The 24,347-nt window shown below is 37.5% G+C and overlaps 3 protein-coding genes across 5 annotated transcripts in view; 2 read left to right on the top strand and 1 right to left on the bottom strand.

Annotated features, from left to right (window-relative positions):
• Positions 1-3,953: 3,953 nt before the first annotated feature.
• LOC138365519 (activator of basal transcription 1-like) lies at positions 3,954-6,884 on the top strand. Of its 2 annotated transcripts, none has more exons than XM_069325865.1 (3): positions 3,954-4,241; positions 5,760-5,952; positions 6,418-6,884. In XM_069325865.1, exons 1-3 carry the CDS (start codon positions 4,031-4,033, stop codon positions 6,851-6,853), a joined length of 840 nt encoding a protein of 279 aa, XP_069181966.1. In that variant the 5' UTR covers positions 3,954-4,030; the 3' UTR covers positions 6,854-6,884. The 2 variants fall into 2 exon arrangements, with proteins under 2 accessions (XP_069181966.1, XP_069181967.1); XM_069325866.1 differs by having other exon boundaries at positions 3,955-4,241; positions 5,763-5,952.
• Positions 6,885-11,062: 4,178 nt separating this feature from the next.
• On the bottom strand, positions 11,063-15,326 carry LOC138365520 (mitochondrial import inner membrane translocase subunit Tim10-like). Its single transcript, XM_069325867.1, has 3 exons — positions 15,170-15,326; positions 12,682-13,108; positions 11,063-11,653 (listed from the first exon to the last, which is right to left on the bottom strand). The coding sequence occupies exons 2-3, from the start codon at positions 12,852-12,854 to the stop codon at positions 11,536-11,538; spliced, it is 291 nt and encodes a 96-aa protein (XP_069181968.1). The 5' UTR covers positions 12,855-13,108; positions 15,170-15,326; the 3' UTR covers positions 11,063-11,535.
• A 1,202-nt stretch (positions 15,327-16,528) lies between these two features.
• Positions 16,529-24,347, top strand: part of LOC138349851 (DNA (cytosine-5)-methyltransferase PliMCI-like) — a 32,694-nt gene continuing 24,875 nt past the window's right edge. The window contains exons 1-7 of one of the 2 annotated variants that reach the window (XM_069325869.1): positions 16,529-16,717; positions 17,839-17,995; positions 19,792-20,209; positions 21,418-21,622; positions 22,069-22,287; positions 22,714-22,895; positions 23,164-23,423. In XM_069325869.1, coding sequence (XP_069181970.1) covers positions 16,668-16,717; positions 17,839-17,995; positions 19,792-20,209; positions 21,418-21,622; positions 22,069-22,287; positions 22,714-22,895; positions 23,164-23,423 — 1,491 coding nt within the window. In that variant the 5' untranslated portion in view covers positions 16,529-16,667. The remainder of the gene's footprint in view (positions 16,718-17,838; positions 17,996-19,791; positions 20,210-21,417; positions 21,623-22,068; positions 22,288-22,713; positions 22,896-23,163; positions 23,424-24,347) is intronic. The other variant, XM_069325870.1, reaches the window with a different exon arrangement.

Here is a 24,347-nt window from a genome sequence, read left to right on the forward strand (position 1 = left end):
TTGTCACACAAGTTGATATAAAGAATAAAATTCCAGTATCAACACTTTTCCTAGGTGGGGCTAAGTTGCTAGATTGTGATGGAAACAGCAAGTAACGCCACTTTTCTAAGAACATGTTGTAGTATGGAGTCCAGAGCCAGGTATGAGAGGGTCAGGTGTAAGATACTAACATCTCGTAGACACAGCAGTGTCCTTGTGTTCCTCAACGAGGCTGTCTAGTGTACTTCGACATGCAGTACTTCGCTACAAAACTCATCACCACATTGGGAATATTTAGCGTGTGTTGAATTTTTACTTGCAGGTGTTAATATATCTCATTTGCAGATGTTAAAAATACCTGCAATTGAGTATTAACTCACCACACCTCGCCGGTTAATGGCCAGCAATCAGTATGTCCAGGACCTACAGCTGGTGTTTCTGGACAGTCTACAGTCTTTCATCCTTACGGGCTATTCATGCCCGTGCCACCTCTTGGGTGGCTTAATCTTCATCAATCAATCAATCCTTTCATCCCATTACGCATAAAATACGCATGCGCACCGTATTAAGCATTATCTGCGCATGCTCACACCACATTCCCCCCCCCCCCTCCTTCCTCAACATTCAATAAGAGAACTCGTCTTTCGCGCCAAAAACGAGTAACGCGGAACTCAAGAAAGTTTTATTGACCTTACGATGCTGTCCTATAAGAAGCCCTTTTCTCGAAACCTTACCAACACAAACAACGTGAAAGTAGTGTGAAGTGAGCCTAACAGCGCGAGTACTTAAGTGTTAGAAGCGCTAGGGGCGGGAGCGAGGCTGCGCCCCTTCGTCTCCAGTACCTCCAAGAAGACCCACAAGCGTGTGTGTACCCGGCGCTGCTGGGCGGAGGTGTCCTGAGACAGCACACACCTCTGTTGGGTGGCCATATTTCCCTTTACACATTAGCTGCAGTTGAGAGGCAAGGAGCATGTTTGCAGGCTTATTGCCCCTAAATTTTAACACTGTCGACAACGGCGCCTAAACTGACGTGCCTTACTGGAAATGCAGCGACTCAATGTGTATCCATTCTTGGACTAATGACAGGTTTGGTTACATTGGTTGTCAGTTCCTGAACTCGGGCTGTATGAACGCCATTATTTTCACCTTCCAATACAACCCATTTTTAACATATCCATTGAATTATGTAATTAGCTTATCAAGACTGTAACTGACATAGTCAAATGAGTTTTGGGGTTGAGTTTCTGAGTCCATTGTGGGCCTCTATAGCCTTTTCCACCAATCTCTACAGGATGGAAAGGTGTATAATAAAAGTACTAAATGAAGTATAATAAAGTATAATAAAAATAACCAAGAACTAAACCAATGCTCCTGTCCCACTTATGCTGACTTTAGAATTTAAATGTATTTACCAATAACTTAACATGACAATGCGCTCATCACTAGAGAAAAAGGTAGTAACATCTTACCTACAACTTCACAGTTATATAAATAATATTACTGCTTAATGGGTTTCAAGTCATACAAGCTGCACGTGCCATAAAGAAGACGATAGGCTTCAAGAGTCACACAAGCTGCACGATGGGCTCCAAGAGATGTTCTCCCGCCATAATTCAAAATTCCCCGGCATCAACATCATGCTATGAATAGATCATGATAATAAATTGACTGATTATTGTTAGTTTTTTTTAGTTTGTATAAAGCTCTTATGATTGAAGTGATATATAATTCTACCCTTTAACCTCAAGCTCATATTGATCTATGCAAAATAACTGATTCTGGTTTTAAGGGTATCCTTTACAGTCTCTCATTCATTCATCATGAATGCGGCATACATCACCATTCACTGTCACATTCATCATGAATGCGTAATCCACGACCATTCACTCATTCTCAATAATCAAACTATCTTTAAGAAATCTTTTCCCGTGACATTTCCAGGAATTCCCAAAGAATATTTTCGTGAAACATAAAGGCCAAGACACACAGGCTCCGTAGCTTAACACATGTGTACGGTGGCAGTAATGGTGATGTTTTTATAGTACATCACCCCGACCCTCCCTCAAGCTATGGTCACAACACCAGCAGTAACAGTCACAACACCAGCAGCAACAGTCACAATACAAGCAGCAGCAACAGTCACAACACCAGCAGCAACAGTCACAACACCAGCAGCAACAGTTAGAACAGCAGCAACACACCAAGAGACAGGTACCCAGCAGCAGCAACAGTCAACACCAGCAGCAACAGTCACAACACCAGCAACAGCCACAACACCAGCAGCAACAGTTACACAGCATCAGCAACAGTTAGAACAGCAGCAACACACCAAGAAACAAGGTACCCAGCAGCAGCAGCAGCTGTGGTCACGTAGTCAGGCATCAGCACTGGTGATCTTAAAGTTACAGAAGACTTTAAAATGTAGCCAGCCGGAAGCCATAAACACAGGTCAGACGAGGACTAAACCTCTTGCCCTCCCGACCGCACCACCAGGATACACCAACACCGTTCCTCTCTTCAATTGTCCTTCACGTCAGTGCATATCTAGAGGTTATCTAGAGATGATTTCGGGGCTTTTAGTGTCCCCGCGGCCCGGTCCTCGACCAGGCCTCCACCCCCAGGAAGCAGCCCGTGACAGCTGACTAACACCCAGGTACCTATTTTACTGCTAGGTAACAGGGGCATAGGGTGAAAGAAACTCTGCCCATTGTTTCTCGCCGGCGCCTGGGATCGAACCCAGGACCACAGGATCACAAGTCCCGCGTGCTGTCCGCTCGGCCGACCGGCTCCCTTAAGGGGGAGGGTAAGAAATAAAACCCTGCGGGGGTGAGGGGGGAAGGTCGATATAAGCATATGTACTATACGTATAAACTGGCTGCCTATCCCCCATCACAATGAATTATTATTATTAAATTAATTATTGACACAATATAAAATCAAATCTTTATTCAGGGAAAAGTACATACATACAAGATGAGTTACAAACATAATGTTGGACTTCTAGATAGAGTCTAGTTGGACTTCTAGGGTTACAGTCTCCGTGGTGTAGTGGTAAGACACTCGCCTGGCGTTCCGCGAGCGCTATGTCATGGGTTCGTATCCTGGCCGGGGAGGATTTACTGGGCGCAATTCCTTAACTGTAGCCTCTGTTTAACGCAACAGTAAAATGTGTACTTGGATGAAAAAACGATTCTTCGCGGCAGGGGATCGTATTCCAGGGACCTGCCCGAAACGCTACGCGTACTAGTGGCTGTACATGAATGTAACAACTCTTGTATATTTATCAAAAAAAAAAAAAAAAAAAAAAAAAAAAAAAAAGTTAGTACCATACAATGCCTAAAGTCACTAATACACACAGCGTTCCAGGGAAAGGGTAAATCAATTTCGGGTAATAAATTATTATCAAATAGGTAAGAGTTAGGCAATTTAAATGATGTAGGGTTGCATCCTGGACAGGGTCAATACTTCGACCTTTGGCGGGGCCAAGATATAAGAGTAACATATATACATATATAATTAATTATTATTCCAATGGGCCCTTTTGCTTCCAGTCACGTCAGTTCAATACTTACTCTATTATGTAACATTATGTTCCTTCGAGGAATCATCTGCGTCAATCATAAAATTCACATTTCGTCCGGTAAATTGTGAGGGGTCTTAATGGTCTATTAATTTTACCCGTAGGTTATTCCAAATTCTATATCTGAATAGCATTTATGAAAAGTAGGGTTCAAAAAGGACTCAAAGATATGGTTCTACACGTCATCACTCCTCCTTTAAAATATATTGATCATAACCTTATCTAACCAATTTTAACCAAACCTAACATATGCCAGTCCGAACTATCCTATCCTAACCTAACTTGGAAAAAAGGAAAGCTAATTATTTTGTATACCGTAAGCGAGGTGTGTGACGTCATCAGCTTGCCTCTAGGGATCTTTTTGGATACTATTGGCAATGTTTACATTTTGTAGGATCATCTGTGCGTCACGTGGGCCGGCCCCCGCATGTAAACAACAATTCAGTCCCATTTAACCATCTCAACCGCAATATGGAGGAAAACAGCAATATGGAAGAGGACATTAGGCCAAAAGCAGTGGTTCAAAGTAGCGAAAGTTGCCTGGAGAAACCGGTGAAGAGAAGAAAACCTGGGATCGTGTATCTCTCTACCATCCCTCCCAATATGAACGTGACCAAGATCAGAGAGTATTTTGGTCGGTTCGGAGAGCTAGACCGGGTGTTCCTCCATGCTGCGGAAAATGGTCAGTTACTCTTCTCTATATCGCTTCCCAAGGCAATATGGCCACACTGACTTTGCCCTTAATCTGTTTTGTATGCTCACGCTGTACAAAATTTGTTTACCTGAGGGCCACTAACACTAGTGGCCTTGATGAGCATAGGAAGCTGGCGGCTTGTCAGAGGCATATGATAATATATTGACATTTACTTTGATGATCTTTTCCATTTGGATTGTAAAATTTAACAATTTTGACATTTACGGCTTTGGTGGGTAGGCTGTGGGTTTATAACCATGTAGGTGAAAAAGCATTTTCAGTCCTACATTGTGGCTTGTTGAGCTTGAAATGCTTCACAATGATGTATATTTTAAGTTAAAATGTTATGTCTGAAAAATTGCATGCAGATCATCTGCTGGATGAAGAGCATTTATTCACAAGGTAACACTAAACTAGAAGTTGTCCTATCTCTAGGATGATAAGCATGTTAAGGTTTTAAAGGTCTTCTTAGCCAAAGGTGAGATTATTCACACACACCCATACAATCAGTTTTTTCTCACAATAGAAGTCACTAGAGATGGTGGCCCTCAGGTAAATTCTGGTATATATCATCCTCTGCCCAAAACATTGTGCAGATTTTCTCACAAACAGTCTGTAGTGATTATGGCATTCACTCTGATGAGTGGTATGTATTATAAGTCATCAAAATGGGCAAAAAAATAAAAAATAAAGAAATTTTATTTAACATTCTTAGGTCTAAAACTAAAATAGGTGGAGTATTAATATTAATAGAGATATTAATATGCTTTAGAGATTCAGAATACTGTACATACCTAGTTTCTGTGGCCAGATGCCAGCAACAGGGGTTTTGTGCATTTTTGTAAGTGTTTATCTCTGTGTTATTCTACAATTAAAGGTTCAAACATTTGTCCAAAGACAACGAAAAATAAATTTTTACAATATAACAATTTTAAAGGTAAGGGAACACATTATTTTTATTTGGACTATATAAGTCATGGCAAACACCCAACTCTCACATCAGAAAATAAAGGCAGTAACAATGTTTCGGTCCATCCTGGACCAATATCATGTGATGGGATGTTATTTTAGGTTCATTGCCTTTATTTACAGATGAATTGGTTGCGTGTCTAATTTTCAGTTATGTTATTGTGACTTACTAATTTTCAGTCATGTTATTGTGACTTACTAATTTTCAGTTATGTTATTGTGACTTACGTCTGCATACAGTCATGGTTAACTGGAGGTTTGAAATTTGTCCAACTATTTCTCTTTAAAAGCTTTTCATGTTTTAATGTGTTATTTGTGTATATCGAAGTTCCTGGCAATTTCAAGGTGACCTTCCATCCACTGAGGCAGGCATTGTGAATTTATCTATTGTTGTATATGGGAAACCTTATCCTAATTGGGTGCCTGGTATTTAAAAAAAAATCCCATACCTAATGCCCATGCATTTAGCCCACAGTTCCTTTGCAGATAAACTTGTCATTATCATCAATGATTAATTTCTTATCATTTCTTTGGCAGCAGCTAAAACACAAGGTGAAAAAGGCAAAACCAAGAAACACACCAAAAGCTTACACTTCACAGAAGGTTGGATAGAGTTCAAAAGTAAGAGGAAGGCCAAGCACGTGCATCTCTTTCTCAATAATCAACCCGTGGGTGGGAAGAAACGGAATCCATATTACGACATGTTATGGAATATCAAGTACCTTCCTAGGTGAGGTTAATTTATGTTGTGAAGCTGTTATTACAGTTATCCGAGACAGTGTATAGTTTTTTAAATGAATGTAAAAGAACTTGTATACTCATATGTTTGTAACCACAAAATTAACTAAATTTTTGTCCAATTTCTACTTTTGAATTGTATGAGAAAATGGCTATGAATAATTATTATATAATTACCACTATTGGGATTATTTAGAAAACATATTAATAAGTAGTATTGTAACTAGGTGAGATATGATGAATATTTATGGAATACAATAATGATTTTATCTCGGGTAAAATTCATTGATCTATACTGTGACATTGTCATGTACAGTACGTTGATAGGACTAATTCACAGGTATTGCATCATGATGAGCTTTATGATGAAATATATATGAACAAACAGACAAAGAATGCATGAGTTATTTTATTATTACTAAGTTTTAATGTATTACTGTGTTTTATTATTTTATAGATTTAAATGGGCTTACCTTAAACAAAGGCTGGAGTACGAGCGTGAGGTACATAGACAACGAATGGGTGCAGAGATTTCCCAGGTGCGCCGAGAAACTGACCACTTCATTAGAGCGTCTGAAATAAATGAAATGAAAAAGAAGAAAGCAGTAAAAGCACAGAAGCTCAAAAAGAATCTTGATAAGCAAAATCATGAAACAGTGACTCAGAACATGGATGCTGGAGGAGACAAGAAAATGTTTATATTTAAGCAGAAACAAACAGAAAATTTAATATTGAGCAAGAAGGATGAAAGGAAGAAGAAGAATGAAAAATTTAAAAACATGATAGCTGAAAAAAAGAAAAAGAGACGAGAGATTAAAAATAAGAAGAGAGAACTGATGAAAAAGCCAGAAGAAGACTTCTTGGGTTCAGTATTTGTAGGAACTACTCAATAATAATAATAATAATAATATTTATAATAAGAAAGAGTATCCTTTTCCAAATTATAGAAGTTTTTAGCAATGCTTTCCAGTGTTTCTACGGTATATTATTTAACATTTACAAAAGTGAAGACGAGTTAACCTTATCTTGGAGCAGTAAAAAAAAAAAAAAATTTATCCACTATTTAATTTTGGGTTCTACATTCTGCAAAATGGAACTTGGTCTGTTGCATTTTCCTCTGCTTTGTCAGTGCTTTTGTAGTGATTTTTCCTGGAATCTTTTTGTCTATACAGTATTGTTTTTTATTCTTTACTAATTTATATAAACAGTACAGGAGGTTGATCTCTACAGTATTTACCCTCTGGCAACACTCATTTGCTTTATTTAAATAGGTTACTAATTTCCTTCAAGAAGTCACCCATTTTGTTACACCTATCATTTCTTCAAGTTCTCTCTGATGTCATAATGGAAGGGGACTCCCCCCTTTCCAAACAGTAACACCTCTCCTCCTCCCCCCCCTCATCACCATCTTCCATACGCCATCAAGAGTCCTCCATAAAGGTAAGATAAACATATGTACTGTATTGTAGTTAAAGAAAAAAATTGTATTCAGTATAAAATGTATTTTCAAGTTAATATTTTTGAGGGTGTGGAACGATTTAATTCAACTCCCTTTATTTCTTATGAGAAAAATTGTTTCGATTTACGATATGTCTCTGGGAACGGATTACCATTGTAAATCGAGGCCCCACTGTACATTCTTTATTTTCACTAATAACTGTCATGAAAACAAAACAAAAAAGTTCTAGTTCCTGTCATGCTTGCTTTTGAAACTAGATGGAGTTGATGTATATTTCTCTCAGTGTACACAAACATTTTCTTGTATGCATGTAAATTATCCCTGTTTACGCTGTTCATTCCTTTTGTATTTTCTCTCTTGTAATAAAGTTTACATCTGGTTCTTCACTTATAGGGTTGCAAGGCTGAGCTTCTGCAGCCCATCTTCATAGTTTAAGTATTTTATTTCTGGTACCAGTATTGCTGCAAACTGCTGGAGTGTTTAAATTTTTATTTGTTTCATAAGTGTGTGATTTCATGCCTGTGTGTGCATTTCAACATTGGTCTGATGCAGGCCGTGGAAAGGTAAAGATGATGTGTGTGTAGTAATCAACAAGTGCATGAAAAAAAGTTAATATTCATCTTATATGAATCAGGACTTCATAATCTATAAACCTCAAACAGTAAGGAGCCCTGCTTAATGTTTGAACTGCATTGTCCCTCTTAAGTCATGCATGCCCTTCTTGAATGTCCCAATTTTCAGGATGTTTGTGTCCTGCTTCTTAACTGTTCCTCTTAGTCATTTGTTCCTTGGTAAATCCAGTACTGTACCTTTGATATGGCATGGCATATGTGCTTTTGTTCTCATATTGCATCCCGTGTCATTTAAGTGCCTTTTGAATATCCTGCGACACTTATGGTGCTACACAAGTCTCCCTGGCTTGGTGCCTTCTTTTGATAATTACTTACCGTATTATAAATATAATAAGCATACTTGCCAAGGAATTGGATTTCAAAGTAATGTAGTATAATTTGGCTACTTTTTTCACTACATTGTTTTATGTAGATTTGTGTCATTTTCTCATTTTAATTTTTTTTTCTTATAAGAAAATTCAATGCTCTTCAGATTTACCAGTCACAGTAAATAACTTTTTTTTTTTTTTTTTTTTTTTTGAGATTGTACAGCCACCAGTACGCGTAGCGTTTCGGGCAAGTCCTTAATCCTATGGTCCCTGGAATACGATCCCCTGCCGCGAAGAATCATTCTTTCACCCAAGTACACATTTTACTGTTGCGTTAAACAGAGGCTACAATTAAGGAATTGCGCCCAGTAAATCCTCCCCGGCCAGGATACGAACCCATGACATAGCGCTCGCGGAACGCCAGGCGAGTGTCTTACCACTACACCACGGTGTAACTATTTCCAACTTGATAAATCAACTACAATGTGCTCAACTATATACAGCATACTGTGCATGTTACTATTTACAAAGCATACTGTACCTTAATTATATAAACCTGTAGAATTGTGTGAAGCATTAAAGCAAAGGTTTGGAGAAAGCAGTCTTGCCAGTTTTCAGGGTTACTGCTTGAGGCAATATTTCATTTAGTCATTAAGAGGACCATAGCAGGTGCAGGCCAAAGAACCTGGTGGGAAGTTACCAAATTTGTAAGTTTTTCTAGGCACATGGATTGAAGTTGTCTAATGCATCACAACCATTTTCCGTTTGTCAACTATAGCAGCTTTAGAGATAAATGCATATCCTCATATTGTGAAAAAATGCTTTGGTAAGAAATGATCTTGACAATGAGACAATTTTCTACCCCTATTTAATGATCAGTATATGCTAACAAAGATACTACAAGAAATTGAAAAGGTTAAAGTAAATATTAAACCATTTATAAAGTATAATTTCTTATAAATGTCACCATTTACCCTTTACTCTATTCTAAAAAAATTATCTAGCAATTATGTTACTGATATAATTTGTTTATGAAATACAGTTGGCCTTCACTATCTGCACCTTCAGTATTCCTGAAGCTTTAATTACCTTCTTGAATCGTGGCACCTGAATCTACAATACAAGCTACACCATAATAAATAAAAAGTACTGTAGGTAATATTTACCCTGTTGACCAGACCACACACTAGAAATTGAAGGGACGATGACGTTTCGGTCCGTCCTGGACCATTCTCAAGTCGATTTGAGAATGGTCCAGGACGGACCGAAACGTCGTCGTCCCTTCAATTTCTAGTGTGTGGTCTGGTCAACATACTTCAGCCACGTTATTGTGACTCATCGCCTGAATATTTACCCTCTTTTATATCATTGGCAACTATAAATCTACCTTACATTGTGTGTGGGGCTGGAATAATGTTCATATGTGGTTTATATTAGGAAGTGAAAATGAGTGGACTTTAAGTTGCCTGAAATGATTCCCCATTTTTTCTAACCCATACTCCTGTAATGCTCTTGCTTATAGCAACTATTTGGTCGAATATACCAATATGTACTGCTGAATCCAAGAGATCACATTTTGTACTATTGACTTTATGGTAAAAAAAAAATTTTTTAACATTTCTAGGCCAAGGAGAGATAATATATGTACCATATTAGGCCCAAGATAGTGTATTAGGTCTAGGAGTGCTTGGACAGATTAGGTTCTTCAGCTTTCCCAATTTTCTATTTGGGATAATTCAATAATACAAAATGTAAACCTTTTAGTTCCAACAGTACATATTGGTGTGTTTGACCAAATAATTGTTGTACGTACTATATAGAACTATTATTTCAGAAGGATGTTTGTGTCCTTATACCAGATACCTGATTTTTTTCCACCTACTCTGCAGTTTAATTCCGTTGTATGGTAATTCGCATGTACCAAGGATTTACAATAACATTTATCGCAGAAAGCAAGAGTCCACTATGAGAGTACTGTATAAACAACAGACCAAGTGATACTGTATAGAAGTGCATAATATTTATGTTTTAAAATGGCAATATTTTAATACAGTAATGCATTTAGGCCATTTATTTTGCTTGCCTGGAAAGTAACAAATTACTAATTTAATGTTTTAAAACAGAATAATTTTAAGGAAAAACTCAATGCAAAAATTATGTTATTCCAGTTGAAAATCTCATCCCTAATTGAGCTTTCAACTGTGGCCAAGCAACTTTATCTCTAGAAAAATCTAACATTACACCACCACCACCTTACAAATCTCGCAAGAAATACTTTGCTTTAATTCAAATAGTAATACAAATCATTTACCAGCGTTAAAAGCACATCACTGCAAAATTTTATTGCTTCATAATGTACACCAGAAGATACTCTAGCAAACTCACATCTCTAGAAATAGCAGAAAATTCTACTAAATCCAGTACACAGCCAAGCTGAACAATTATCTATTATGTCAGATTTTGCTTACTGAAAAAAGGGAGCTGTACAAACATGAATAACAAATCCTACCATTAATTCAAGCATTATCAGAATATTGTCTTCCTTTGTACACTGAAAATATACAAAGGCAACATTGGGTATGGTTAGAACAATGACCTTCAGTCACCATCATTACCCTATTCCCACATTCAGGGGGTGGGGAGGGAACAAGCTTGAAGAAAAACCGGAATAATATAACTAAAGGTTAAAGAAATAACAATGCATATAAATACTTGTAGTTTACTTTTTTCTAAATTTTGAACAGTAGTATGTACTTCCAGACAATAACGATCAGCACCGTCTTTACGCATGGTCTAGTTTCTATGCTGCAGTCCTATAAAAACTGTACATAAACAAATATGATATCTGATAAGTGAACTGAAAGCTTAAACATTTATACACACTTAAAACATAACCCAAGTATTAATGAGGGCAAAATTTGAACAAGATGTCAATAAGACAAGAGGTGAGTACTGAAATGGGAGCAAAATGGGAGTACTGAAATTGCAAAATATATGGCCAAACTACAGTTTTGTATTTTATTTTAATTAAAAATAACATTTTTGGAATAATTTGTTCTAAGTTCAAAAGTACTGTACTTAGGAAATATTTACATCAGTATTGTTGAATGTGTGTACAGTAATCCCTTCTTACTGAGATTAGAGTAATTTTCAGTCACCCTGACAGTTAACAAGGACTATTTAACAAGTCCTTGCTCTGCTGCTAGTTTCTTCAATGCCTCTTCATCTTGAGTCGACATTTTCTGAAGTTTCTTTCCCACACGTTCATGAATTTCCCAGTACTTGGCTACACACCTGTGAAAGACGAAAAAATATAAAAAATAAAAAACTCAATTCGTAATCTGTCAAGAGAGTTCAGTGCCAGCATGCACCAGTTTGTAGTGTAAGTGGTAAATGATTATTACTCTTAACAAGGCTACAGAGTGAAAGACTAACTTTTAGAATTATCAAAAGAAGGCGCCAAGCCTGGAAGACTATTTCGATGTTTTACAAATAAGTTAGAAATGCCTAAATATCATTCAGGATGCCAATATGTGAGCAAAAAGACAGACAAGTGATGTCAAAAGCCAAGGATTTATCATGGGGTATGTGAATCAAAGGAACACTGGGAAAACAAAATTTTCAATCATTCTGAAAATCAGGAGGAGGAGCTGCATGATTTACCAGAACAAAGTAGTTCTGGTCATAAGGTGCAGGCCCTTGTTCAAGTGCCTGCCTGCAAATTGTGCACTTGCGAATACACAATCTAACTAGAGAGATTTTCCACTTCCTGTTACAATGATAAGAAGCCACCGAGTAAGTTTCATTCAATTGTATGTTACAGTATTTGGAAAAGCTAACTACTGTATCTATGTTGACCAAACCATACACTAGAAACTGAAGAGACGACGACATTTCAGCCCATCCTGGACCTATTCTCTAGCACTCTTTAGCACCAAAATGACCCTGCAAGGGGCTTGTTGGAACTCAACCTGCAACATTGTTGCAATGTCTTGCCCTATTGACCTTGTCTTTCAGACCCAGCCAGCTATTACCTTAAGGAGCAATCGTGGACCATGGTAAAAAAAAAAATTGGCTTTTCATGGACTAAGCCTATTTCTTGTTTTCAACCATGTACAATGTCATTTCACCAAACCTCTGCAACAATGAATGTTGTGCTGCAATGTCAGGATAACAATAACCAACAAACTGCAAAATCCAGCAAATTCAATATTTTATATAAAAACCTAAAACAAACACAGTAATATTATTACAGTAATACCAGTCAAATACTGTAACACTGGACAAATATTTCCCATATAAATGCATAATTCAGATCTTACCTGTCAATACATACAGCCTCTCCTTTCCCAACTTCAGAATCTTTATATTTTGTTGGTATACACTTTTTATGGCAGGAGTTTGTCATTCTTGTGTACATGTCAGACATCATTTCAATTTCCAGGTCTTGGACCAACTTCATTTGGTCCTCGTTAAGAGCGGGTAACCCAGCCATCTTTATGGTCAGCTGTGGTTTTACTCAAGAGGAAAAAGTTTAGAATTGTCAATGTAGAAACTTTATTCCTTGCAAAATTTGTACGTCATGTAACTAAGCAAATAACTTATCCAGTAAAGTTTCTTTTAACTTCGTATTCTCCAGTATTTGCATTCTTCATACGTTCTCGAACTTTCATCGACTCTCGACGCTGAGCTTCAACTTGTTGCTTTGTTAGCACAAATCCTCCAACACTCAGTGCTATCACAAAGGACCTGAAAATAGTCGAGTTATGAAAGATACAAAAGCCCTATGAAATACATATATTGTTTTATGGCTACTGTGGCATCTCCATAATCTTAACCGATTGTGTTATTGGTTTGTGGATCTAAAGCATATATCTTCCAGAGCCCAGACCAGAATTAGTCTATGTGGCTGTGGAAATAAGGCGTGTATAACAACTTTCAGCAAAGTATTTTACCCCCTCTTATTTTTGGATTTCTTTGGATTTTAATTGTAAATACCGTTTTATTATAAACAATAATTTATTATAAATTTTGTATTAAACTTGTACTGTAGTATACATAGAACACTACAATATGTGGATTAAGATTTTGTGGATGTGGCCCCAGTGTTAATATCATACTGGTTAAGTCCACACACATGATTTTTGTTGTGCTGACAGTATTTACTGTAGAATTTTTCTGCATTTTTTTTTTTACCCTTTGACAAAAATAATACAGTGGAGTTCTGATGAACTATATTAAGAAAAAATTCTTAAGATCAAATATTTGTGTGTTCATGAAGTTTACAAGTATTGTACTGTACAGTATTACACTAGTTGCCACAAGATTTATAACTTCTATAACAAACAAAAATTATTTATGTCCTTATTATAATACTGTATAGGCAAATTATTTGTAATGTTATTTGTATTTCAGTATGTTGGTAGACTAAAAAATCATATGTTCTCCACCATGCTAATCTCACACTACAGTATACTACTCTCTAACCTATCCTTTCTAACTCACAGTATCTGTGCATAGGATTCAATCACTGCAAACTACCTCAAGCACATCACCACCCAGCAAAACTCTGCTCTCAGAACTATAACAAATGGTCTTCATACAACACACAACCCCTATTTTAAGTCCCTGAACATGCTAAGCACACTCACTCCACACATTCTCTAGTGCCGAAATTGAAATAAGTTTATTGAGGTAAAATACACACAAACGGATGAGGTAGCTCAAGCTATTCTCACCCCTTTCAGTACATCATGTTAATACATACATAGACACACATCACAACCAATAAACATATTATCGAACATTGAGAGATAAACATATACATTTCCTCCTTTACACAAGGAAATCAGAAATTTTAATTATCCAGAACAATATGTTCTGGATCAGTTGGGGATTTTGGAGGTTCCATTATTAGCAGTCTACTGCTGCTATACAATGTATAAAGTAATAACTGCACTAATGAAATTCCTCCTTAAACATTAATATTTAATATTAACGCAGCAACAGCACTGTGGCTCGAGGCTGGTTGTGTGCACAAACCGAGTTGTTGTAGGATTAGGGACAGCGATAGCACAGGTCTGTATGTGCCCCGTCGTATAACCAAAGAAAAAATAGCCGTGTTTAACGGAGGATAAATGCACTGCACAGCAGGAGTCCAGTGAAACACAGGCGTCTCCCGGGAAGGCGAGAGCCAGCACCTGCCACACACACAGCCAACTGGAGGACTCTACCGACACCCAGTAACCAGTCTCCGTGGTGTAGTGGCAAGACACTCGCCTGGCGTTCCGCGAGCGCTGTCATGGGTTCATATCCTAGCCGGGGAGGATTTACTGGGCACAAATCCTTAACTGTAGCCTCTGTTTAACTCAACAGTAAAATGGGTACTTGGTTGTAACAACGATTCTTCGTGGGGATCGTATTCCAGGGACTTGCCCGAAACGCTACGCGTACTAGTGGCTGTACAAGAATGTAACAACTCTTGTATATGTTTAAAAAAAAAAAAAAAAAAAAAAAAAACACGCTAGACAATAATGCCCAAGGCGTCCACTGGGTAGTCGAACAAGACGGTATATCTGGAAAAGAGAAATGCAAATGGGGGTGACCTTCGACAAGACGCTGACTTCCTGTCTTCGTCGAGGCCACTAGTGTTTGTGGCTTCAGGTAAATCCAGTAAAAGTACAGTCCACTTAACTCTACCAGGACACTACAGTGAAGGTCATGTTTACTTCCACGAGGACACCAATACTACCAATGACTTTTACATCATATATTTACACTAAAACCAAAAACTCACGAGGTGTAACTTACCAGCTAACAATAATCTTGGAAACTTTTGTCTTAAACATGGATAAGACACATAACCAGCTTGACCTAGGGAGAAAAGCAGCATACGAGGCGACCTCCGGCGTGCTGGGCGTCGTCTGCCGTCGCTACATTCAGCACAAGCTGCTAAGCTTCACTCCTGTAACCCGCTACATTCTCCAACACCTTATTTAAGTTATACAACTTGATTATTATATATACACAGGAGACATCTCCCGTCACGCAGCTTGCAGTCGCACCTCCACAGATCTCCAGTATCATCTATTGATACTGGTAATGGCTCAAAAGGGGCTACCACTTACGGGTTATTCATGCCCGTGCCACCTTTTGGGTGGTTTAATCTTCATCAATCAATGATTATTATATTTAATACAATAAAAACTGCACATTGGATTATAGATCTTTACCCTTTTATGGAACAGGAAGGTTTATTAATGCTAAGAATACACGTTGCTATACAGAATAAACTTCACAACAAAACTGATATATTCACTCTTGCTTTATAAATGCCATATTAATTAATGTTCCTTTGACAGTGGATTGAGGACACTATTCATGTATTTTATATGCTTAAGTTTTACATATACGTCTTTTTCTATTTTGATGTATTTATTTTTAGCTGAAACATGCCATATTTTATCATTTAAATATAATTAAATATAAGTTTTTTGCTGCGAGAATGATACTATTAACCCAATACTGTTTTAAATAGTTAATAGTATCGTTCTGGCAACAATTTCAATTTATTTCTTTATTAATGACCCCAAAAATTTATATTTAACTCGGTAAATAAAATTGTAATTGCAATAATTAGCTTATTAAGTAACGTATCATAATACTATTCATAAGACGTCTTGGAGAGACCTATAATATACGGTATACAACTATTATTTTACACACGTGCAGATGTTTGCGTTAGGAAGTTCAATATGGCAGCCAATTACCGTCAGCTGATGCTTGTTTAGCTGTGCCAACACATTCATAGTATATGATTTATATTGCACCAAACCAATTAGTAACGTTATTAAAAACAAAACAATAAAACAGCTGATGATAAATTTGAACTTACATATACAATACGTATCTTCTTTGGCTAATGTTATGATTGGAGAGATGGTAATATGATGATTCAAAAAGGACCAGGAGGCAAGCCATTCAACGTCATCGCTGAACTTAATTACCCTATTCTGTTTAACCCAACTTAACCTACGCTATCATAGTCTAACCTAAACAAAACCTAACTAAAGCTAACTAAAATAATGTAAAAATATATTTGATTTATATACAAACAGTCCGCAAGGTGTGACGTCACTGTGACGTTCTAGCTTAAATTCCTGAGGGAAACTTTTGGACCGTATTGCGTGGCCGCCTCGGGTCAGTGGTTGGCGGGAGATACACGGGCTTGTTTACCGCCAAAACTCACATCTGCTTCACTTGGCTTCACTGATATTGTTAATTTGTCCGTGGTTCTGGGACTCTAGTAATGCCAAGCCTTGCCCCTGCCATCACCATTCCCGAAGATGTTCGCACAAAGTGAGTTTTTCTCGGATTTTGGATCGGGTTTGTGTTAAATGTGTGAGCACAGTACTGTGTTTCTGACTATTTATCTATACATTCTAAGAGACGTAGATGAACATATCTTCCATGTTATACTAAAGTGTAGAAGATTGTTTGAAATTATACGTTTGACCTACCCTAGTTCATTTAAGTACAGTAATGGAGGGTAGAAATAGTCTTAGCTACTTTTATCCCTTTTGAGATGTATTTTATTGTCTCAATAAACGTACTTAAACTTGAGTCCATTAATTACGTTGAGGAATCCTGGGGCGAGGTCCTGGAAAGGCTAATCACGGTCATGTTTAACCAGATCTTAGGCGTTGTTTGCATAGGAATTATTCAGTTTTGTTTTTGATCTTGAACTAGTGGGTAAAAGGTTGATGTGTTGAAGGAAGGTTCATCAGTCTGGTCTGGATGCTGTCATTTTCTATACTGGCCAATGTGGTCTTGTGTTCAGGAATTAAAATCGCTATCAAATAAAGGGACGTTTGTACGGTGATATAATACAACACAATCGCAAGTGAATAGGTTGTCAAATCATACATGGGTCATGACAGTTCATATTTTACTTGTAAAAACCATTTGCATCGTAAGGAAAGGCAGTGTTGCCTATTTATTTGCAGAAACCTTAAGCTTTCCATTCTGTTGTATAATTCAATATGTATTGTTAAGGTTTTGTTGTTATCGGGAGATTTATCTGTTGAAATAAGCCCCAGTCAAGGATATTCCATCTGCTGCTAGAGTAATGTGGTGATTTTTAAGATTTTAAAATGTTAAGCTACCACAAGCTTTTAGGTATCCCTAAAAGGCACTGCTAGTTAGATACCCTAACTAGCAGTGCCTTCATGTTGTTGTTTCATCACATTATTTAATCAATCCCTATCACAGAAAATGCAGTGCTTTGATAATTATCTTGTTAAATAAGCCCCTACTTAACTGTGGATATGTTGTATTGTGAAGACCACATTGTGATGCACTATTTGGATAGGAGATACAAAACATATCGCTGCTCTGCTCGTACACTTTATTTTAAAACAACAAATTAAAATTGAACCAAAACAAAAATATAATTTGATAAATTTCTTTTAACATTTCAGAATTGATCGACTTAAAGAAGAATACCAAGAGGAAGAGGTTACACAGAAAGGCTATATCAAAAGACTGCGCGCACTGCTCACTGGTCTTCTGATGGCATCTGATCAGGAGGACATTGCCCAGCTGGAGAAGGACCTCGATGAGGGAGATATAACTGAGGTTTCAAGAATTTTTAGTTGCAGCAATTCCACAATAAATTGTCATTGATATAGTAAAGGCATCTTGTCTAATTGTTTTTAATGAGTCTTCTTAAAATTGTAATTTATATTGCGTCTTTAATGGATGGTAAATTATTAACTTGGAAATTAGTTTTTTAGGTGGTCTGACTGATGGTCAGATTATGCTTTTTACAGTACTAGTGTTTTCATTATTTAGTTCTTTCAGCATCTTCTCTTGACACTTTCATTTCAGATATCTGGAAACAATTCCATTTTAAGGAACAGGGTATCAGATCTATAGATGAAGATACTGAGTTTATAATTTTATTTAGGACTAATAAGTGCATATTTGCAAAAAAATAATTTTGTTTTGGAGTAATAGTCCACAACAACATGCATGGGTGATTTAGTAGTATTTTTATACTATACAGTATTTAAGTGACAAGAAGAGGTACTGGTAATGCCAGGTCTGTCAGACTTACTCCCCTCTTATCTGCTTTCCCCCCTCCCTTCTTCTTCCCCCCCTCCCTTCTTCTTCCCCCCCTCCTTTCCCCCCAATGTCACTTCCTCTCTTTCCTCTTCCACTCTCTCCCCCATGTCACACCTTCAATCCACCCCTAACCCTCTTTTTCCCTCTCTTTTTACCTAAAACTCAAATACAAAAGTGTGTGTTTTTATCTAAAATAAACATAACATTTTGCTGTTATGATACTGTTTGCACAATGTTATACATAACTTACTACATGTTTTGCATCAATACAAACCACTGAGCAGTTCTGGTTAGTGTGGGAATCTCGTAACCAAGCTCAGCCAAGCTCTGCACGTTTTGCACACATCGCTGCACCCAATGAATCAATGTGCCACTCGATATACTAGTACTATGCACACTGCTAACACAGGGTCAAAACACTATTATCAGTATTGTGATCACTAAATCCTTAATGGATAATTTCCCACATATTCTTTTTTCTTAACTTGAGGTCCAATTGCATGATGTGTAGATGCACCAAACTGTGGCTGTGCACTGTTGCTGTGTGCCTGAAACTGTAATAATCATCACCTGCATTGGGGTCACTGCATCTGAACCTTGTACAGTCTTTATCACTGTGAGCATTTTCTGTCACTAGCATCATTAAGTAGTGCTGTGGGCTTCAGTTGCATACTGGTACTGTGAGCTGCTGCTCACAGTACCAGTATGTGCTACTTATGGTTGTTGTCATAGTACTGAGGCCCTTACAGGAGGACAACCCACCCCAGGGTTGCCCCAGGAGGGCAACCCACGATTATATTTCTCAAGATGGTGTCTTTACTGGAAGTCTGAGGAGGAGTCCCATGTACCTCCTAGAGTTTTAAATCTTTCACTAGACCTAAAATCAACCCTGCTTGGCATGGACACCACTGATGAAAGAATTCTGGTTGATGTGCGCAGTTGAAGCATTAAGGTGGTTCTGAGGATCGATGCATCAGTGTCCCCAACGGTCCAAGTGGTTGGGCACCATTTTTTCCCCCCCCTGTCCCGTCCCAAATCCTTATCCTGACCCCTTCCCAGTGCTATATAGTCATAATAGCTTGGTACTTTTCCCCAATAGTTCCCTTTCCTTTACCTGCTGATAACACATCAGCTTTTAACTTCATTATAGCTGCTGCATATTTGTTTTTACTTCATATATACCCAGTATTTTGAACTGATTTACTCACTTCTTGCCTGGTCGAGGACTTTGCTATTTAAATTTTAACATTTTTATTTTCTGTAATATATAAGAGGCTTCTAATGTATTGTATATTTATTTTAAACAGAAAGGCTTCTTCAGTAAACTGGAAAAGCTGCTAGAGTCTTCTCTAACTTTAGCCACAGCAAATGATGAGAACACAGATAATAAACTAGGGAAATTAAAGAAAGGCTCTGAATCATTGAAAGAAAAACTGCTCGTGTTTGCTAATAAGGAAGGTAAACATTCTGAAAAGGAAGGGACCTGTACCAAGAATATTGATAAGGTAGATAAGAGTGCTAACAAAGAAAATGATAAAAATGTCGGAAATGGTGATGCTGTTCAAGCTCCCTGTGAAGTTGAGAGTTCTGGAGGAGAAAATGAGAGCGTAAGCAGTGAATCAGAGGGCGGCTCCAGTAGTAAGGAGGGAAAGTGTGTTATGGAAGAGGGTGAGAAAATGGAAGTAGAAGATGCAAAGCCATCAAGTCAGAAGAAAAAAATTGGCGGTAAGACATACTTCAGCATTAAACTGCATATTTATTTATTTATTTATACAAGAAGGTACATTGGGATTGTGAGGATACATAGCATAGTAATTACATTCTTGTAAAGCCACTAGTACGCAGAGCATTTCGGGCAGGCAAATGATAATTTTGTTAGTCTATTACTTCTCTTTACATCATAGTAACTAAAAGAAAATTTTTATTGCATGCACATTAGTATACTTAGGCTGGTCTGTACAGTGATGACCTTGCTTCTTGCAGGGCTGGCATTTAATGCTTGATGTGACAGTTACACATTACATAATATTTTCCTAGTTTAGTTTTTAAGATTTAGAAACCATTAAAAGTATTCTCCTGATTTTCAATTTCAATTCCTCTATATTGGTTTTACCTGTTAACCTGTGTCCAATTTAATTTAGTGCCCAAGGTCAAGGTTTCTTAAAGAACTGATTAATCAAGCTATTGCTGCAGTCTCGCTAACCCAATATAGCTTGTAGGGCCCGTCACAACTGCTTATGAATACTACCAATGACCCAGCATTATTACTTATATTTGATTGTGAAATGCTAGTTATGGGCCTGGGATGTTGAAACTCCCTTTTGATTGTACAGTATTAACCGATCAGTACAGCCCTATCAGTGTCTATGGGGGAGCTCTTTATGCCCCGCTTACTAGTCTTGTACATGCTGTGTGTAATTACCTAAGTGTAGTTAGAGGATAAGAGCTATGCTCGTGGTGGCCCATCTGCCCAGTACTCTTTCATATAATTCTTTGAAACCACTAATGGTTTTGGTCTCCACCCTCTTCTCACTTAACTTATTCCAACTGTATCTTCCCTAGTATCTTAGCATCATTAGCAAGCATGTTTATATAATTCTGTATTCCTACTGGTAGATTGTTTACGTAGGCAATGAACATTACTGGTGCAATTTGTACCAGACCCCATTTGCTGTATCCAGAATATAATTTTATCTGAAATATTGTAATCTTTTGGTAAAAGGTCCAAGGTCATCCATTACTTTAAATATTGAACTGCTGTCAATCTTTGCTTTAACTGTAGAAAAAAGTAGTATATTTTGAACTGCAAGTTAGATTTAATTTACTGAATACTAAAAATCATTTGATATTACAGGATGACTTAAATTAATAATTGATTGGTAGGTTTTGTTTACTATTATTAATTAAAGTTCTTGGTTTACATACTGCACCAGCAGGCGGGTGTCGAGGTAGAAGACGGAGTTCCCAGAATGGAGGGGTCCAGAGGTCTGTAGCCGATATGTTCACAAATGTCAATAGTAAGCGTAAGTGTGAGGTGCCAAATGAAGTTGGAGAAAGTGATGATTCACCTGCCTCTGAGCCTGACGAGAAAAAGAAAAAAATTAAACACGAAGAGGAAGATAAGAAAACATCACAAAGGTTAGAAAAGTGCTTTTTATTTGGATAAAGTAGTTATGTTCACTAAGTATTTTCACAATCGCTTTTCCAAATATAAAAAGCATCAATAAGTTTCATAATTTTCAAACACACCATTAAGGGTGTGATGTTCGGAAGTACTGTAGCTGAGAAGAGAATGAAGACACTAGCTCAAGAAATACCCAAAGTGACAGAAGTAGTACCGGGTACCACATTAACAGAGGTAGAGGCTTTAAATCATATGATATTAGGAGAAATACAAATTCATAAGAATAGAAATTGGAGGCATAATGTTTTAAGCAGAATGAATTGTCTTAAGGTTGGTAAGGCGTGTACGTGCACAACAAGGAAAAAAAGAGGTGGGGGGGGAGGGATATTGGTAATAAATATCTGTATACATAAAGAACATGTGTAAGTGAAAAAAAATAAAAAAAATTTATATTTTGCAGCGAAAGCACTCGTCGTTGCACTCAAGGCTTGATGAACCGGTGTGAGGTGTGCCACCAACACCTCAACAGTCCTGATCTTCTCCTCTTCCCTGGACATCCCGAAGGGGCACTGGACGAGTTTATTGCACTTACAGACCCGAAGCTCTCCCTGTTTACGGGAGATGAAGAGTTCATCAATGAATATGATGAGCGTCCTCAGCAAAAAATAACTGGGTTTAAGTAAGTATTAATCATATTTTCAAATGAAAGTTAAAACAGTGTTACATAAACATTTATTCAACCACTTATTCAAACATTCACTTGTATGCATTTACAATATCTACTGCCTGATGCTGCAAATATATTTATAGGTACTGTAATAGGCATACTGACTTCCTGCCTTCTGATAAATGCTAGCTTTCTCTCATTATCTTGCACTTTCTTGCTTTCTATTTTTGCCTTGCTCATCTCCCTTGTTCTCTTGTTCATTCCCCTTGTTTCCGTGTTCAATCACCCCCTGTTCTATTGCCCATCCCCCCCCTTGCTGTCTTGCTCTCCCCCCCCCCCCCCTTCCTTTGCTGTCTCCACTCTAACACTGCAGAAAGTTTTCACATGGGTTGAAATAAATACTGTACTGAATACAGCAATTTCTCTTGACTATTTCAGTGTATATGATAAAGAAGGTCATCTTTGCCCTTTTGATGGAGGTTTGATTGAGCGTAATGTTCTCCTCTACTTCTCTGGCTACGTGAAGCCCATCTATGAAGAAGACCCAACAATTGAGGGTGGAGTTCCTACTAAAGAAATGGGACCAATCAATGAGTGGTGGATCTCTGGCTTTGACGGAGGCAAGGAAATTGCGGATTTATTAAGATTTTGCTAACAATAATTCAACTTGCGAAATTTTTAACAAAATAATACAGTACTGTATACTAATACATGTAGTCTGTATTATAGTATTGTAATTGCTTTGTCATAAATTATTTTAATGTATATTTGCAATCTTTTGATGTATGTAATTTGATGACAGTAATTTGCTTAGGGAAACCTTGGTAAGTCTGTCGGGCTTCCTGTTGTTGACAATGGGAACGGATTATTAATGTTCATTCATTACAGGGGAGAAAGCACTGATTGGATTCTCTACTTCATATGCTGAATATATACTTATGGATCCAAGTGACACGTACGCTCCATTTGTTGATGCTGTTCGAGAGAAGATTTACATTAGTAAAATAGTGATTGAGTTTCTGGTGAACAACGATGATGCTATGTATGAAGACTTGTTGAATAAGCTGGAGACAACAGTACCGCCAAGTGGTATTGCTGTGATAACAGAAGATACACTCTTGAGACATGCCCAGTTTGTTTGTGATCAGGTAAGGCAAACAATGTTCTTTTTAAAGTTTCAAAATTTCCTATTATACTAATTTAGGCACTTTTTGGTTAACTCGTATTGAGATGATCCACTTGGTTATTGCTTGGATTGGTTATTGTCCTGAAGTGGTGTGTGTACTTGATATTAGTACCACATCTTCCTCATTGCTATACTCATCTCACATACTTAATCCAGCTGGTTTTCTAAACAAAACTAATTTTCCTTGTTCTCTTTAATTTAATTTAATACTTGGGGTTACTACCTGATGAAGATTCCAAGGATCAGTATCCCCGCGGCCCAGTCTGACCACACCACCTGCTCACTAGTGTGATCATCCAGACTGTTCGATACGACTAGCTGACATCGTTATGTACGAGTCACATCCTAGTTGATAAGGTATCTTGTAAAGGTACTTGTCAAGTTCTTTTTTTAACACTGAGAGGGGTTGGCCAGTTATGCCCCTTATGTATTGGGGAAGAATGTTAGTCTTGGGTCTTTGATGTCGATAGAGTTCTCTCAGGTGCCTATAACATGCCTACTTTTCAGTGGAGCTATTTTGCACATTCTGCCATGGGTATAGTAAATCATTAGCCTAACTAATACTGTATATAATGTTAAATTTTATATAGAGTACCATTGATAAATTAAAGACAAATCTGCTCTGGTCCTTTTGATTTGCTTTCATCTAGTCCTTTTGGCAATTTGCTGAACTCCTTTTTAGTTACTACCACACTATTCATGTGGGCTTCCACATCATTTGTGAGAGTTTCAACACTGTTCCATCATCACTTGTATCAGCTCTTTACCCTGGCTTGATTTTAAAAATCTACTGCAATCTGTGATAGAGCTCTCCATAGACCTCCCTGTTGCTTTGAGTGAAGATATTTCCATTTATTTTTTTCTGTAGCCTGATAACTTGGTCTTT

Source organism: Procambarus clarkii, chromosome 17, assembly GCF_040958095.1.
Source record: "Procambarus clarkii isolate CNS0578487 chromosome 17, FALCON_Pclarkii_2.0, whole genome shotgun sequence".
NCBI lineage: Eukaryota > Metazoa > Arthropoda > Malacostraca > Decapoda > Cambaridae > Procambarus > Procambarus clarkii.

Bases quoted from the DNA above. Each gene is read 5' to 3' on its own strand.
- LOC138365519 (XM_069325865.1), top strand. From the start codon at position 4,031: ATGGAGGAAAACAGCAATATGGAAGAGGACATTAGGCCAAAAGCAGTG. The intron at 4,242-5,759 runs GTCAGTTACTCT...TTTCTTTGGCAG, and splicing joins CCTCCATGCTGCGGAAAATG to CAGCTAAAACACAAGGTGAA. The intron at 5,953-6,417 runs GTGAGGTTAATT...ATTATTTTATAG, and splicing joins AATATCAAGTACCTTCCTAG to ATTTAAATGGGCTTACCTTA.
- LOC138365520 (XM_069325867.1), bottom strand. From the start codon at position 12,854: ATGGCTGGGTTACCCGCTCTTAACGAGGACCAAATGAAGTTGGTCCAA. The intron at 11,654-12,681 runs GTAAGATCTGAA...CGTCTTTCACAG, and splicing joins GAGGCTGTATGTATTGACAG to GTGTGTAGCCAAGTACTGGG.